At 43.7% G+C, this 14,979-nt stretch overlaps 1 protein-coding gene across 1 annotated transcript; it reads left to right on the forward strand.

Moving 5' to 3' along the window:
• The first annotated feature begins 525 nt into the window (after positions 1-525).
• cln3 (CLN3 lysosomal/endosomal transmembrane protein, battenin) lies at positions 526-14,483 on the forward strand. The gene is made up of 15 exons (XM_079520318.1): positions 526-912; positions 1,035-1,071; positions 1,765-1,861; positions 2,028-2,111; positions 2,413-2,492; positions 3,186-3,271; positions 3,791-3,863; positions 7,478-7,621; positions 9,500-9,639; positions 10,375-10,427; positions 10,909-10,977; positions 11,192-11,247; positions 11,666-11,759; positions 12,310-12,450; positions 13,794-14,483. Exons 1-15 carry the CDS (start codon positions 867-869, stop codon positions 13,908-13,910), a joined length of 1,317 nt encoding a protein of 438 aa, XP_079376444.1. The 5' UTR covers positions 526-866; the 3' UTR covers positions 13,911-14,483.
• Positions 14,484-14,979: the final 496 nt, after the last annotated feature.

Raw genomic sequence — 14,979 nt, forward strand, 5'->3', positions numbered from 1 at the left:
CTATTCACAAGCGCGAACCCACTACTGAGCGGCACGAGGGCTTTGAACTGCTCCGTTTCCGACCTGGGCCGGTTCACCCCTCCTTAGGCGACCTGGTGGTCTCGGGCTCCCCCAGGAGCACCATATCGATACCGAACTTAGTGCGGACACCCGATCGACATAGTCCACTGCTGCAGCTCAGAACTCCTGAGCGCAAACGATCCGCCAGCACGGCCAGCCTCACCTCCCAGTAGCGTGTTAGATTCTGGTTAGATTGCTTTTGGTTTTTACCACCATCTACCGGTGAACTTGAAATTGCTTGTGTTCGTTTTTGTGTATCAGTAACTAATTCACTCACTCGTACAACGTTGTTGTTACATTATGGCAACAGGGCCAACATTATTCACAATCACAAAACCTGCAACACACAACAGACGACGCCGAACCAAAGTTGTTATTGTTGTTGGAGGACCAGTTTCAAGACCAGAATCCCAGACTGGGAACTGGGAACCCAACCCATACGTGGCGTTCTTGTTTCCGCGGGCGGGGACGTATTTTTGTGGAACACATGGCAGCAGACTTGAGGGAAAGGGAAACTCTTTCCTATGTTTGCAGAAGAAGGAAAACGCTTCGCTTGAACATCATCTGAAGAACGTTTGTAAATACCGGTATTCCCACGTCAGCAGTGGTTTTATGTAAATGTAGTTCGGTTCAAAGCCTGTGTCGGAGCTTCAGTCAGACTGCCAACAATGTTGCCTTTATGCTTGTCATGCGATTTGATTTGCCAGAAATGCTGTGTGGGGCTAGCTGCTTGGTAACAGCTGTTTCTTTTTATTTGTAATATTTTAGTTTTTAGAGTTTACTCATTATTTACACCATTTGAAACCATGGAGCAAGCAAGCAGCGTGAATGCAGATCCTGTACATGCACAAGGTGAGTCGGTAGTATTTCTTAATGTATCAGCAATTTTCGTGACACCTTCGCACGTACCAGCTGGCTTCTCTTCTGTGGTGTCAAATAACGTTTGTAATATATTATTTATGATTTATCTACAGGTCGCTGGTCTCAGTGGCGGAACTGGTGCGGATTTTGGTGAGTGTTGAAAGCTGCAGTCCGGGAACTTATAAAAATGTGCTTGCACCTGAAGTTAAATTAGCTAAAAAATTTTGCTAGTCTGGTATGGCTCAGGGTAGAAGAAGGAAGATGCCATGAGCAAATAAATATCTTTAGATAGTCAAAGCCAGAGGCAGTGCCCCAATACCCTCATACCTGACTACTTCTCCAAAGTGACAGACACAATACCTTCATACCTGACTACTTCTCCAAAGTGACAGCCACAATACCTTCATACCTGACTACTTCTCCAAAGTGACAGCCACAATACCTTCATACCTGACTACTTCTCCAAAGTGACAGCCACAATACCTTCATACCTGACTACTTCTCCAAAGTGACAGCCACAATACGAGAGGGAGCGACGATCTTGTACTACCCAAATATAGAACAAACATGGGACAATTCTCATTCTACTACTCTGTCACCAAAATGTGCAATACCCTGACACCATCCATCAAAAGATTTATATCACCCTTATGCCATATAATGATATTCTGAAAACACAGACGATATTTAAGGATCATATCGATATATTGACCGGCTCTAATTTCAAGTAATTTATTTTTTTCTACACCCTTTACTGATGGGCTCAAATCAGTATGTCAGAGTCAGACTATCATTAGCACAGCTAATACAATTGATGTCCTTCTGCAAACATGGTGTGTCTAGGCTCATGGGGTTGTGCAACAACTTTGCTTATGTGGTAATGCTGAGTGCTGCACATGACATCCTGAAACAACAAGGATCTGACAACTCCACAGTACCGGTAAGGAAACTTGAACTCTGAGAGGAAGTACAAATCTTACCAAATTTGGTTACAATTACAAACGGTTAAATTGATATATTAACACTGATAATAGTATGGATGGCTAGTAAGCCCTGTATGTTCAGAAAGTGTGAAAATATGACCCCTTTTCAATTATCTGTTCCAGACACCATCCACAGCGGCGTTAAACTTTGAACTGGGAAGCAGCAGCAACGGTAGCCGCTATGACTGCAACCCTGTGTCAACTGCGGTAAATAGAGGTTTATTAGACCAGTGTTTCACAACCGCTGTCTCCCGATTCACAGAAGTGGGTCACAGGATGTTATGATATGATATGATTTTACTATTTCTTTAATGTTTTAAAAAATTATGGGATTTCTTTGAATGTTAATTATGAAATTCTTTAGAAAAACATTTTAATAAAAAAATAGCATACAAAAAAGGGATAAAATAGGTTTGTTTGGGAAACAGCTGAACAAAACAGCCTTGATTTTATTCCAATCCTGTTGCTTTGGAGTCGTCCCTAAACTTCTCTGGTTCCCTCTCTGCAGGCTGTTCTATTGGCAGATATCCTACCCACCCTCCTCATCAAGTTCACTGCTCCCTTCTTCATCCACTTAATGCCCTATGGGTAAGTAGAAGATGCCACAGACTCAACTCTTGTCGCTCCTCTGTACACCACAAAAGCACCTCGGCCAATCCCTTGTGCCAACCAGGCTCCACAAAGCCCAAATCCCATATGAGATCTTCAGAACCTCTGTTGCAGACTTTTGTCCTTTGACTACTGACTCCTGCATGGAGATGCCTGTTAAGGATAACTGTTGAGAGACTACAGGCTCCATCTTGCGCCACCCCTTACCCCTTATCCCTAAACTTATTTGCCATTTTTTACTATTTTAAAACATTTAAAAATAGTTCAACTAGCCCATCTACATCGACACGTTGTTAGCTTGTAGATCGGCTATTTGTACTATTTTAAAATAGTAAAAAATGGCAAATAAGTTTAGGGATAGACTGTTGATATACTGTACATTCATTCCTATACTCAGTGTTGATAGACTGTTAATAGACAGTGCATACATCCACCTGTATAAATGTTGGTACAAAGTTGGTGGTAGTCATTCTGTATCTCAGAATCTAGTGCTATCTTGAGTTACAAGTATCTGTTGTCAACACCATACTGAATTGTTGAAGGAGGAGATGCTTCCATGACTCCCTCATGGCAGTTTGATTTTCATGCACAAATAAACGTCAAATAAACTCCTGTGTGTTATTTTAACTGTACAAATGGATCAATAATATCCCTTCCTGTCTGGACCTCCAGGTTTCGTGTGTTGTTCTGTGTCAGCGCTGCAACAACAAGCTTCCTATTGGTATCCTTCTCTTCAGTCATGTGGATGAGCATTCTGGGTAATGGAAAGATGAGCTCCCATCTCATACACGTTTTTTTCTTTTTATTATTATTATTATTACCCTTATTATTATTATTATTATTATTATTATTATTAGGTATTATTATTTGAATGGTTAACTTGAAACGAGTTAGATAAATTGTTCAGGAAAGTGACATGTTCAGATGAACCAAACATGAGCCCTATTTAAAAAAAAACAAGATTTGTATTTCTTTCCTGTAATAAAAATGCCCAAAAGAGGGATGTCAGGGTTAAAGTTAATTTGACCATAACCTTTACTGTAATTTGAAATTAACTTGTTGAAAATGCTCAGGGGGACTTGACATGGCTGGCTTACACTTTTTTCCCCCTCATGGTTTTAACTTTCTGCTGTTATGTGATTTACAAGAGTGCAGCTAGAGTTTTCCCACTGAAATCAAACTGCAATCAGAAATTGTTCACATATTTGATTCATTTAAGCCTCCAACTCTCCTTCTCAGCCCAGACAAAGGTGTTCTAATACTGTGGTATTTTCCAGGTGTGATCTTTGCCAGTGTGAGCTCGGGTCTGGGAGAACTCTCCTTCCTCTCTCTCACTGTCTTCTTCAACAGGTGAGAGACAACCACCCTCTCAGGGAAGAGCATTGTTTTAATTTGGCTTGTACAGCATGTTTCTCTGACTGTCTGTATTTTTGAGGGGTGCTAGCCCCTCCTATACACAGGTTTAATGTTTGTCTTTAGTTCAATGTTTGATTTGTAAACACATTGACAATGAAGGTTAAATGTACATCAGTGTCATTTACGTCATATTGTCTCTTTATTGTTAATGGTGTTTAATGTTTGTTTGCCCCGTTTGTTTTACATCTCCATTACATCACCTAATCGACATGAGTTAGATTTTAACTCACTTCACACGGGTGTGATTTTTCAGACATAACTTCTTCAAAAAATATTTACATTTACTTCAATTAAGAACAAAATATACTTTGTTATTGTGCTATAATCATAAACATTAAAGGTTCGAATTTCTGCTCAAAAACTGTTAAAGACAGAATTGTTCAACAAATACTGTATGTGTTAAGGTTTTGGTTTGAAGGCCTCTTAGGTCGAAGGTGGGAGTCTGACAAGGTCTGGTCTGTATTGACTAGTTAAGGGTTTGAACCAAGTTGAGTTACGTTTGTATGTTTATTTTCTGACAAAGAGATCTTGGCTGGGTGTAGCCTTATAAAGAAGGGAGAATGACGTAACGGTAGTTCGACGTTACGTCATCCTTAACAGTATCTCCCCCTCGACGGACGTGTCCGCGCGTCTTCATGGGGGTTCATGGTGGTTTCGACGTTACGTCATCCTTCATGGGGGTTTCGACGTTACGTCATCCTTAACAGTACCTCCCCCTCGACGGACGTGTCCGCGCGTCATCATGGGGGTAGTGGACTGGGTCTTGTCAAATTCTCTGATGAAGTGAGGAGGAATCGCAGTACAGGGGATCCAAAGGGGCTTAGCGGGATTCCCGTCCAGCAATTCAACCAGGTACTGCAGGTCGCGGTTCCTCCGGCGGACGGCCAGTAGCCTTCGTATCCCGTGAGTGTCCAACCTCCATGTGTGAGCATCGGGGTCAATAGGTGGGGAAATGGGCGGGGGAGAAATGTTGGGCGTCAGGGGGAGGAAGGTACGAGTAGCAGCCGTTGATGGGGAAAGTGGTAAGGAGAGGTCCATGACAGTCGCAGGGCATGGATCCATGAGGGAGGTGGGGGGTTCAGGATCCGTGTCGGCGGTAGAGATGGGAGTGGAGTCGCCCGCTGCCTGGGGCTCCGAGGGGAGACCGGTAGGAGTGTCGTAGTCTCGGTGTGGGGGTAGGTCGACGGGCTCCGGGTGTGGGGCCACAGAGGAGTCCGACGATGGTGGCGAAAAGGCAGAACGGAGGCAGGTGGCATGGCAAGCAGGGTTCCAGGAAGATATTCTGGAGCCCTGCCCTGTGTACTGAAGCGATGGCTGGTGGAGGTTAAGCCACGGGAGACCTAGGGTTAACGGCAAGGGGCAGTCCTTCTCAGGAACCAAAAATTGAAGGTACTCACGGTGGTTACCGGAGAGGATCACCTCCACCGGAAGCGTCTCGCGATGGCAGAGCAAGAACGTGCCGTTTGCGCATAAAAATCGGCAAACAGTCGGGAGGGTTCTAGTCGGTACCCCAAGTATATCAACAGCCGATTGAGGGAGGAAATTGCCGTGAGCACCGCAGTCAAAAAGGAGCGGGACAGTGGTGTGCTGATTCTCCCAACAGACGGACGCTTCGAGAGGGGTGTGGACCAAAGTAGACACACCAGCCGTTGTCGTTTCTTCGACAAGGAGGAAAGCAAGTTTGGCAGTGGGACTCTGAGTCATCGTATTCTTCTGTAGGAGGTGGCAAGATCCTACCAGGTGGTCTTTGGAGTCGCAGTAGAGGCATGTCCCAGCTTTGAGACGACGCCCCTTCTCTTCAGGGGAGAGGGGAGCGCGAGCACCAGATCGGAAGCTCGGCCCGGGGGGAAGAGAAGAAGCAGACGAAGGCTGGGAAGAGGGGGGGGGCAAAAGCCACTCCGCGGTGGATTGGGGGGGAGCATAATGGGTGGGGAGCATAGTGGGTGAGGGAGCATAATGGGTGGGGAGCATAGTGGGTGAGGGAGCATAATGGGTGGGGAGCATAGTGGGTGAGGGAGAGAACCGAGAGGCCAGGCTACGTGAATCAGCATGTGCCGCACGGCGTCGATTATCATAGTCGGAGGCCGCGTTAATCAAGGTGTCTAGGCGGGTGAACCGAGATTGGAGGACAACAAACTCCCTAATGGGCTTATCGAGGCCGCTGGTGAAGCAACTGATCAAAGTGCTCTCAGCGTGGTCGGCTGCTGCATTGACCAGGCGGAATTCAATCGCGAATTCAGAAACGGTCCGGTTCCCTTGCTCCAAGTAGAGACCCCGTGTCCCTTCGGCATCAGCAGAACTGAGCTGCGGGTCGAAAGTCTTCTGGAGGTTGGCAGACAGGTCCCAGTAAGAGATCGCCGGCGTTTTATCGAGGAGAGTAAAAGCCAGCTCCTCCGCTCTGTCGGAAAGACCTGAGACAAAGTAGCCAATGCGTTCCTCGTTGGTAGGCTCACCGTCGCCAGAGGCGAAAAACAGCTTCAACATGTTAATGTATCGGCCACAGGCCCCAGAAGTGCCATTAAAAAGCGGTTTAGGAAAAGACGGGGGCCGGAAACGCTGGAGTGGAGGTGCGGCACGATTCTCAACGTTCATGTCGACCAAACAGCAGGGGTCGTCCTCAAGAGATATATCCAGGAGGCCTTCTCCAGTGGACCCCTGGGCAGCTTCGGCTTGGAGGGAGGGAGGGAGGGTGGGTTGGTGGTTGGTGGGGGAGGGGGCATCTTGCCTGAGGGTTCGATTCCGAAGGTGTCTGTTCTTAAGGGAACGGTGCCTAAGGGGCCGATTGCCAGCAAGAAAGTTAGTCAAGAGAACTTCTTGTCTCTGCTGGCTAGAAGCAATTTGTTGCTGGCTAGCAGCAAGTTGTATCACTAGTTGTGTGAAAGTGGGGTCAGTCTCCCTCTGTTTGGAGGAGGATGGCGGGTTGGTCTGCATGGCGGGTGTCTCGTTGGAAGAAGGTAGGATAGGTGCGTCGTGCATCATAACAGAAGTGGATCCCTCGTCGTTGGAATTAGACGGGATAAGTGCTTCGTGCTTGACTCTACGGTCCTTGGGTTTCCTAGTGTCCATGAGGACTCGGCTTCAACCTGAGGTGGTCAGAAAATACTGTTAAGGTTTTGGTTTGAAGGCCTCTTAGGTCGAAGGTGGGAGTCTGACAAGGTCTGGTCTGTATTGACTAGTTAAGGGTTTGAACCAAGTTGAGTTACGTTTGTATGTTTATTTTCTGACAAAGAGATCTTGGCTGGGTGTAGCCTTATAAAGAAGGGAGAATGACGTAACGGTAATTCGACGTTACGTCATCCTTAACAGTATGTCTCTAATTTGGCAGCATGACCTTGAGCAACCTTGAACCTAGGTCCAACTCCAGAGACCAGTTTTCACAAAGTGGATATATGTACCTAGTAAAAACCTCAATGTCAATGTATCTGTTTGTAACTCTGAGAGTGTACAACTTTGTACTCTCAAAGTTAACTGAACATTTGTTTACAGTGTATGTGTGTATTTGATCATTGTGTGACTCCAGTATGTGTCTCTGTGTGTCTTTGTGTCAGGGATGTGTTGGGGGGATGGGGTTCAGGCACTGGAGGGGCTGGTGTTGCCGGGGCATTGCTCTATTCGGCCTTCACCCAGGCCGGCTTGTCACCACAGGTCACGCTACTCATCATGCTAGTCGTCCCTGTTGGCATGGTGATGAGGTAAGACTCGCAAGTTTTTCTGTGAATAGAATATAGAAACATAGAAACACTCAATAAACACTTCTTGTTGCATTTGTGTGTTGTTATTAAATGGTGGAATCCATAACATTGCTGGATGAACAATAAGGAAGTGGATGTTCATTCACACTCCTTAAAGGAGCACTTAAACTCATGTTCAACCTTAAGCCCAAACCACACCGGTAGGGACTCCTTGGGACAAAACTGTTTTAAGGTCAACCACACCAATGCAACTCATTGCAACTCAATGAGTTGCATTGGTGTGGTTGACCTTAAAAACAGTCTCGTCCCGACCCGACCCTTTTGTGTGGTTTGGGCTTTATGCTCAGATTTTACGATGGCACCACTTCTGTCTATTCAGTATTATGTCTCAGAGGAAGGCTGCCTCCATAGTCCCAACAGTGAGACACAGACGATGATTGTGTCATCTCATTTTGAGCGTTAGTGAATAACGAGTTAACGACCAATTATATGAAGATAAGGTTTAAAAGGGATGAAGTGCTCCATTGATGGAGAAGTCTGGTTGGTGTCTGTTCCTGAACCTTTTTAGCTGAAGACCCAAACGTGAAATTCTCCCCGGCACCCAAACTAGTGAAAACAGACGATCTACACTACACACAACACGGCATGTTGTGAGCTTGTAGAGCTGCTATTTTCACTACTTATCAGTAGTAAAAGTATTTTTTTCCCTCAAATTAATGGATTTTGTATGGAATTATTTTGAAAAAAGTTTGCATTAAGGTCCTTACAGACTGGGTGTGTTTTTTGAAAAACAGAAAAACATAGCAGGAACCTTTAGTGTTTTTTTAATTTGTGAATTTTGGGGGGAATTTTTTGAAAATATTTTGAAATAATAAGATAACAAGATATAGGAAAGCAAAAAATACTCGTGACCCATAAAAATTGGTCCGCGACAGTACATATTGCTTGTGCAAGAGCTGTCTAAAGCCCAGTCAACAACAATGATTCGCAACGCAACAAGTTGCAACTGTAACCACACTAGAAAAGGCATTTAAAGGTGATAAAATATGTATTTAGGACTAACGGAAATCCTCTGCTTGCACGCAAGTGAGAACGAAGATTGTCTCCACCAGTGAAATCTTTCACAGACTTTCCTACTAGGCTGAGGAATATATCCCACCCTTTTCACATTGGCCTGTTATAGCGCCACCAACAGGTCGATTTTTGCATTGCCTCTTTTGCCACAACCTGACCTGCCCTGGTGGAGACCTGTGCCCCTCGGGACACTTTATCTAGTTTGAGTTCTTTTCATTTGGAAAGTGTGAACTGACATTTGTGCATACCACTGTCACCTGCAAATGGTGAGTCTTTTGAGTGCTTGCTGCATTGCTATCTCGTCTGTCTAAAACCAGGAAATGCCAACTCGACACCAACATTGTTCTTGTGAGGTCATTTTGTTCTTATTGGTGAATATGATAAAGATTGCTATGTCCTGTTTAGAGAAAATATTAGCCTACAATACAGTGGCCACTACCTGTCCTACACAGTGTTGATGTGGATTTATGGTAGAGAAAAGGAGGTTATAGCTCATGAGTTATGACCCAGTGTGAACCCATGTTTTCATGATTAGGTCTGGATGCATGTGATGTGAGCACTATCTGGCTGAGCCACGAGTTTCTGTTCTCTGTCTATCTTTTCTTTGCACATTTGCACTGTCTGAATTTTACTTTATTGCGTGCTGGTGTTGTGCAAGGAAGATGGCTGCTATTTTCAGTGCGTAACAATAGCGTACAACTGAGTATAAATCAAGCTTTACTGTCACGGTTAGACGAGAGTTCCTGAAATACCTGAAATGTTATTAGTAAATACCATATACCAATACCATATTCCTGTTTCCAGCTACTTTTCCCTGTTGGTCTTTCCGCCGTCATTTCCTCAGTGGCATAATGGAGGGGTGAGGCCAGTGACAGGTGGAGTCTCAGAGGAGAGACAGAGGCTAATGGAAGATTCTGATGAAGATGAGCCACAGCAAGAGAAAGGTAGAGCCAACGGGGAGGGCTCAAGCCTAATTTATACTTCATCGTACTCACTCGACATAAATAGCAGATATACAATCTTGATCTTTTTCACAAGCTACACCGTCGTACGAGGGGGTATAAAATAAACATCCCTGTGACCCAACATGAGAGAAAATCTGTAGGTAAAAATAATATTCAACAGAGATCCTCAGCTAGCCTCGGTACCCAGGCTTTTAGTTTCGTTCGCTACGAACGTGAGACATTTCCTGGTCTAGGAGTGGGCGTGGACTACAGATGGGGCGTCGCTCTCAATATAGTGACGTCAGCTTTCTCTTCTGTTTTCTACCAGGGAGGGGAGGGGCGGAGGGGGGGGGGGGGGCTCTGATCAGTGAACCAATAATCTCTAGCGCTTGCTCCAAGCGTGCCGCTCTAGACCAGAAAGCACGCTGGCTGGGCCAGGCCAATCCTCAGCTGATCTTCATCCAGATGGTGTACTGTTTAGGTTAAAACGTTTTTTTTTTGTAATTCTGGATTCACTTCTGGCTTGATCAACACACAATTTGAGTATCACTGCCCTTTTATAACTTCTGCATTACATACACTCCAGTGCACAGCAATGTGTGTCCCTCCCTTTGCCTGTTGATGGTCCCTATGTCTATGATCTATGATGTGAGACTTGAGTAGCTTTTATTTAGTAGTTTTATTATTGAATAACCCTCACTGGTTTTGTTCTCTTCCTCATGATGATTGTAACAGAGGTCAGACTTACTGGGCCGCTCACCTTAAGAGAGAAACTACATGTCATCAGAGTGAGTCTACACATGACGCACATCAAATATTTTAAAAGTGTACATTTTCAGGAAATGGGGAGAAAAATATAACCTGTGTCCCAATGGATCCAGTGTAGTTATTATTTAGTCACAAGCTTTTGTTAATACTTTTCACTTGTTAAATGTTTTATCAGAAACTGCAGAGAGACTTTCACACTTTCAATCTGGTGTCCCTGTTTTGGGCATGTCAATGTAGGTGAAAACAACCCAAATCTTTCAAACATCATGAAAATAGCAGCTCCACAAGCTCACAACATGTCACACATTGATAGGCACATGCATTAGGAATCAGGAACTTGACTTGTTGTTTGGCTTTACAGTATAATACATGGATGTTCAAATAACAGTAGACAATGCCAAGAATATTAATGCTATGGAGCTCTGTGAATACTCTGTAAGGAAAGGTTCGGGAGACAAATGTTTGACACATTTTTGTCTCTGCTTCCTCTAACTTTGCTAGGGTTTGCTGAAATTCGTGCTTCCCCTGGGGTTGGTTTATTTCGCTGAGTATTTCATCAACCAGGGCCTGGTGAGTATTGACTCCGCTGCCCCCTTGTGTCACTTACAATGAATTCACCTCACTTAGATAATGTTTGTAATTTGAAATATACTTTTAAAATTTGATATAAAGTGACAAACCATAGCTGGCCATGTGGAACATTTGTGGGGAGTCTTTTACTTAAAAGAAAAACATGAATAAGAATACTTCAATCACTATTAATAATATACCTTTCCATTCCCAGCTGGAGCTCCTGTATTTCCCAAATTTCCCCCTGTCCCACGCCGAGCAGTACCGCTGGTCAGTATATGAAGTGGAATGACAGGATGCTCATTAACATACTGGTCCCTTATCCTGTATTACATTGTTGACTGTAAAGCCTGTATTACATTGTTGACTGTGAAGCCTTGTGTGTGTGTGTGTGTGTGTGTGTGTGTGTGTGTGTGTGTGTGTGTGTGTGTGTGTGTGTGTGTGTGTGTGTGTGTGTGTGTGTGTGTGTGTGTGTGTGTGTGTGTGTGTGTGTGTGTGTGTGTGTGTGTGTGTGTGTGTGTGTGTGTACATGCGTGTTTGTGTGTACATGCATGTGTGTGTGTACATGCGTGTGTGTGTGTGTGTGTGTACATGCATGTGTGTGTGTGTGTGTGTGTGTGTGTGTGTGTGTGTGTGTGTGTGTGCGCGCGCGCATGCATGTGTGTGCGCATGCATGTGTGTGCGTTAGGTACCAGACTCTGTACCAGGTGGGTGTGTTGGTGTCCCGCTCCTCTCTATGCTGTGTGAAGATAAGGAAGCTATGGGCTCTCTCTCTACTACAGGTGATAGGACCTTTACATATTAGTCATGTTCTACCACATAAAATGCAGTGTTTATTTAACTCTGAAAGCTAAAGAAGATATCACGACACACTTAACATATAAAGCAGAGACCCAGCATTCTTCCATTAGAGTCTTGAGACAGAGAGAGATCTAGCACTCCTCCTTTGCTGGGCTTGGTCTCATTTGGAAAGAACTTGCTTCCTGGTGCTTAGGACCAGTCTTAGGTTCCTTGATTTGATGGGGAAACGGCAAGTGCTTCCTTGGTATCGTAGGGTCAGTACCGCAACCCTTACAAAAATTACATTATTTATTTGATATATAATTGTATATTGTGTATAATAATATATCTTATATATCTGTCAGTTCATCTGTACAGCTGGTACATAGAGGATCAATTTCCATGGAACATAACACTACCAGGACTACCTTTCTAAGGTTGTTGCCTCAATTCAATGTAACCTTTTGGACTGCAGGGTACCTAATATTAAGGAAGGTTCCTATTCCTAACTACGCAGCAGGCGATGAGCGTCCTTGCCTCTGTGTTTTCCAGTGTGTGAATGCAGTGCTGCTGTCCCTGGCTGTGTACTACCAGTTCCTGCCCAGTGCCTGGCTGGTGTTTGTCATAGTGATCTATGAAGGCCTGCTGGGAGGAGCCGCTTATGTCAACACCTTCTACTACATCAGCAAGGAGGTCAGCTCATCTGCTGCATTGGTTCTCAAACCTTTTCATGCCAAAGAGACTCATCTGAAAGGGTTTTGTGCCAAGGACCCCCGTGCAAGATTTGAGCCCACCACCATGGAGGTTGTGGGTTCGAAACCACCATGGTGCAACCGGCTTTGTCGGGCATCAATGCGAACACAATTGGCCCATGTTCAGGGGAGGGAAGCCGGATGGGGAGGGTGATATTGGCCATTGCATGTACCTTTTACGGGCTGGCAGGGAGTGTTGGGCGGGAGGATTAGGATGTAGTCTCTATGTCCTTCCAGTGAGGGCTCCTCGCTGGCAGGTGAATCAGTAGGATGCAACTGCAGCAGACAACAGACGTGTGTGGGGAATAAATTGGCATAATGACTAAATTGGGGAGAAAAGGGGGGTAAAAAATTATTGGCTACTCCAAATTTAAATAAATACAAAATAATAAACAATTGGTTAAAGTGGTTAAACCGATTTTGATGCTATATTAACACATTTTCCTGGAACCCACTATATGGCCCCTGGTGTCCCTGGACCTCACTTTGAGAACCAAATATCTACTAGTCTTTCTGCCACACAAAATACATTAAACTGGACCCTATTCCCATTCAAAATACATTGTCACTGTCTGTCAGGTGCAAGCCTTATATGTACACAGCTGTTGCTTTTCAGGAAATGGAGAAAAATAACCTGTGTTCCAATAGTCTGCCATTTCCGTTCAAATCTTTAGAGCTTATTTATTTATTTCCTTTTCTGCTAAGCAACAAGCTATATATTCTTAGATGTTTTCTATTTATATTAGGATAAATAGAAAACTATTAGGTAACACGAGACTAGTGTTCCAATGAATCCAATATCCTTATATTTAAAGGAACAAACATCTGTCACCAAAACTGGTCAACAAAACCTGTCATCAAAATGTGTTCTCTGTTCTGCCCGATTCTCCGACCGGTTTGAGCCTGTCCCCACGTATGATCTCGTTAGTAGTTATTATTTACTATAGTCACAAGCAAATTGGTTAAATAATTATGAAATCCACAGACAGACGTAACCATGAATATCGGCACTGTCAGGCAGAAATCTTGTAACTCAATACTGGTATTTAATATTTTTTGGTTTTTGCATAAATAAATGCGACACTCGAGTGCAGGTGAAAGGTAACGGCTTTGGCCATAGTGTACAACGTTTCTGCGCCACAGTGTTAATTGGAAATCTGGTGCAATTAGTCATGAACTTTGAGTGCATACAACAGTATGGGTACATAATAAGAGAAATAGAGAATAGGAACTTGACATTCCTAACTTCTCCTTTCACCCCCCCCCCCCTCCCCCCATCTCCAGACTGAAGACAGACACAGGGAGTTTGCCATGGCGACCGCCAGTGTGGGAGACAGCCTTGGCATCGCTCTGTCCGGCCTCACCGCGTTCCCCGTCCACAAGTACTTCTGTTCCCTATGATGAAGCCACCGCAGAGACACCACAATGGGGACTGTTTGTAAAACATGTTAACATCTCTTCTGGGATATAACTGACAAAGGCAAAGCTGAAAAAGATTTGTTTTGTTTTGTTATAGAAACTTTTAATGTGGAGGATATTAGTGGAAGATATTAGTTTGCACTTCATAAGAAATGGCATTTTGCTTACTTTAAGCTTTTGAACATTATTGATTTTACATACTGTATGTTGCTAATAAAATAATTGTAATTTTCAATCACATATACTGTCAAGCCAAGTCATGGTTTAATTAAGAATGCCTTTAATCTTTTGTCTGTCACCTAAAACAATTACTTTTCTTGTATTTTCTATTATTTTGTGTAACTTCCTAGTTCCTACTAATATTTTGGTCGATTCCAGATACTGCTGCTGCTTTTGGGTTGATAATTTTCTCATTTTATTAATTCTCAAATGGTGAGAATTTATTCCTTTTTTTATTACGAATATATGTATTTCTTGATAAGCTTGAGTGGCATTGATCTATCCACCAATAAAAAATGTCTGACATCTTCTCAGTCTTGTCGCAGGTCTCAGGGGCCCCATGACGAAGAAACAATAGGTGTGACATGTTCTTTTACATATAGCATGATCAATCAAAGCCAGGCCTTCACAGCAAGGTGTTTATCATCCCTTTAACAAAGTATTTATTTTAGTTTAACATTTCTATGCTGATTATTCCTATGATGGCAGATTTTGTCATTTTTTTATTTTCTTCTGGGAGCTGAGGAACTGGAGGTTCAGTAGTCTTGTAAATGTCATGTTTTTATGTTGCGTGTGGACCCCAGGAAGATAGCTGCTGTTAGCCATCAGCCAATCGGGATCCTAATAAACACTATCTCATTCTATATTTAACTTCTATATTTTATGTTAGGCATTTCTTTTTTGAGTGGTGTAAACCACTCCTACAACTGGCTTTTGTGTGCAGAAAAAAATGAGCATGGTTGCTATGTTCAAAATAATTTCTGACGTAATTAAATCACACCCGGGTGAACTGGATGACCGTAGCAACCGTGGTCATTTTCTCTGCACAAAA

Source organism: Electrona antarctica, assembly GCF_951216825.1.
Source record: "Electrona antarctica genome assembly, chromosome: 14".
Taxonomy (NCBI): Eukaryota; Metazoa; Chordata; class Actinopteri; order Myctophiformes; family Myctophidae; genus Electrona; species Electrona antarctica.

What these genes read in the sequence shown, in the direction of transcription:
- cln3 (XM_079520318.1), top strand. Translation starts at nt 867, where the DNA reads ATGGAGCAAGCAAGCAGCGTGAATGCAGATCCTGTACATGCACAAG. An exon ending in GCAACCCTGTGTCAACTGCG is followed by an intron (nt 2,112 to 2,412) that starts GTAAATAGAGGT and finishes CCCTCTCTGCAG; the next exon opens with GCTGTTCTATTGGCAGATAT. An exon ending in CACGCCGAGCAGTACCGCTG is followed by an intron (nt 11,248 to 11,665) that starts GTCAGTATATGA and finishes TGTGTGCGTTAG; the next exon opens with GTACCAGACTCTGTACCAGG.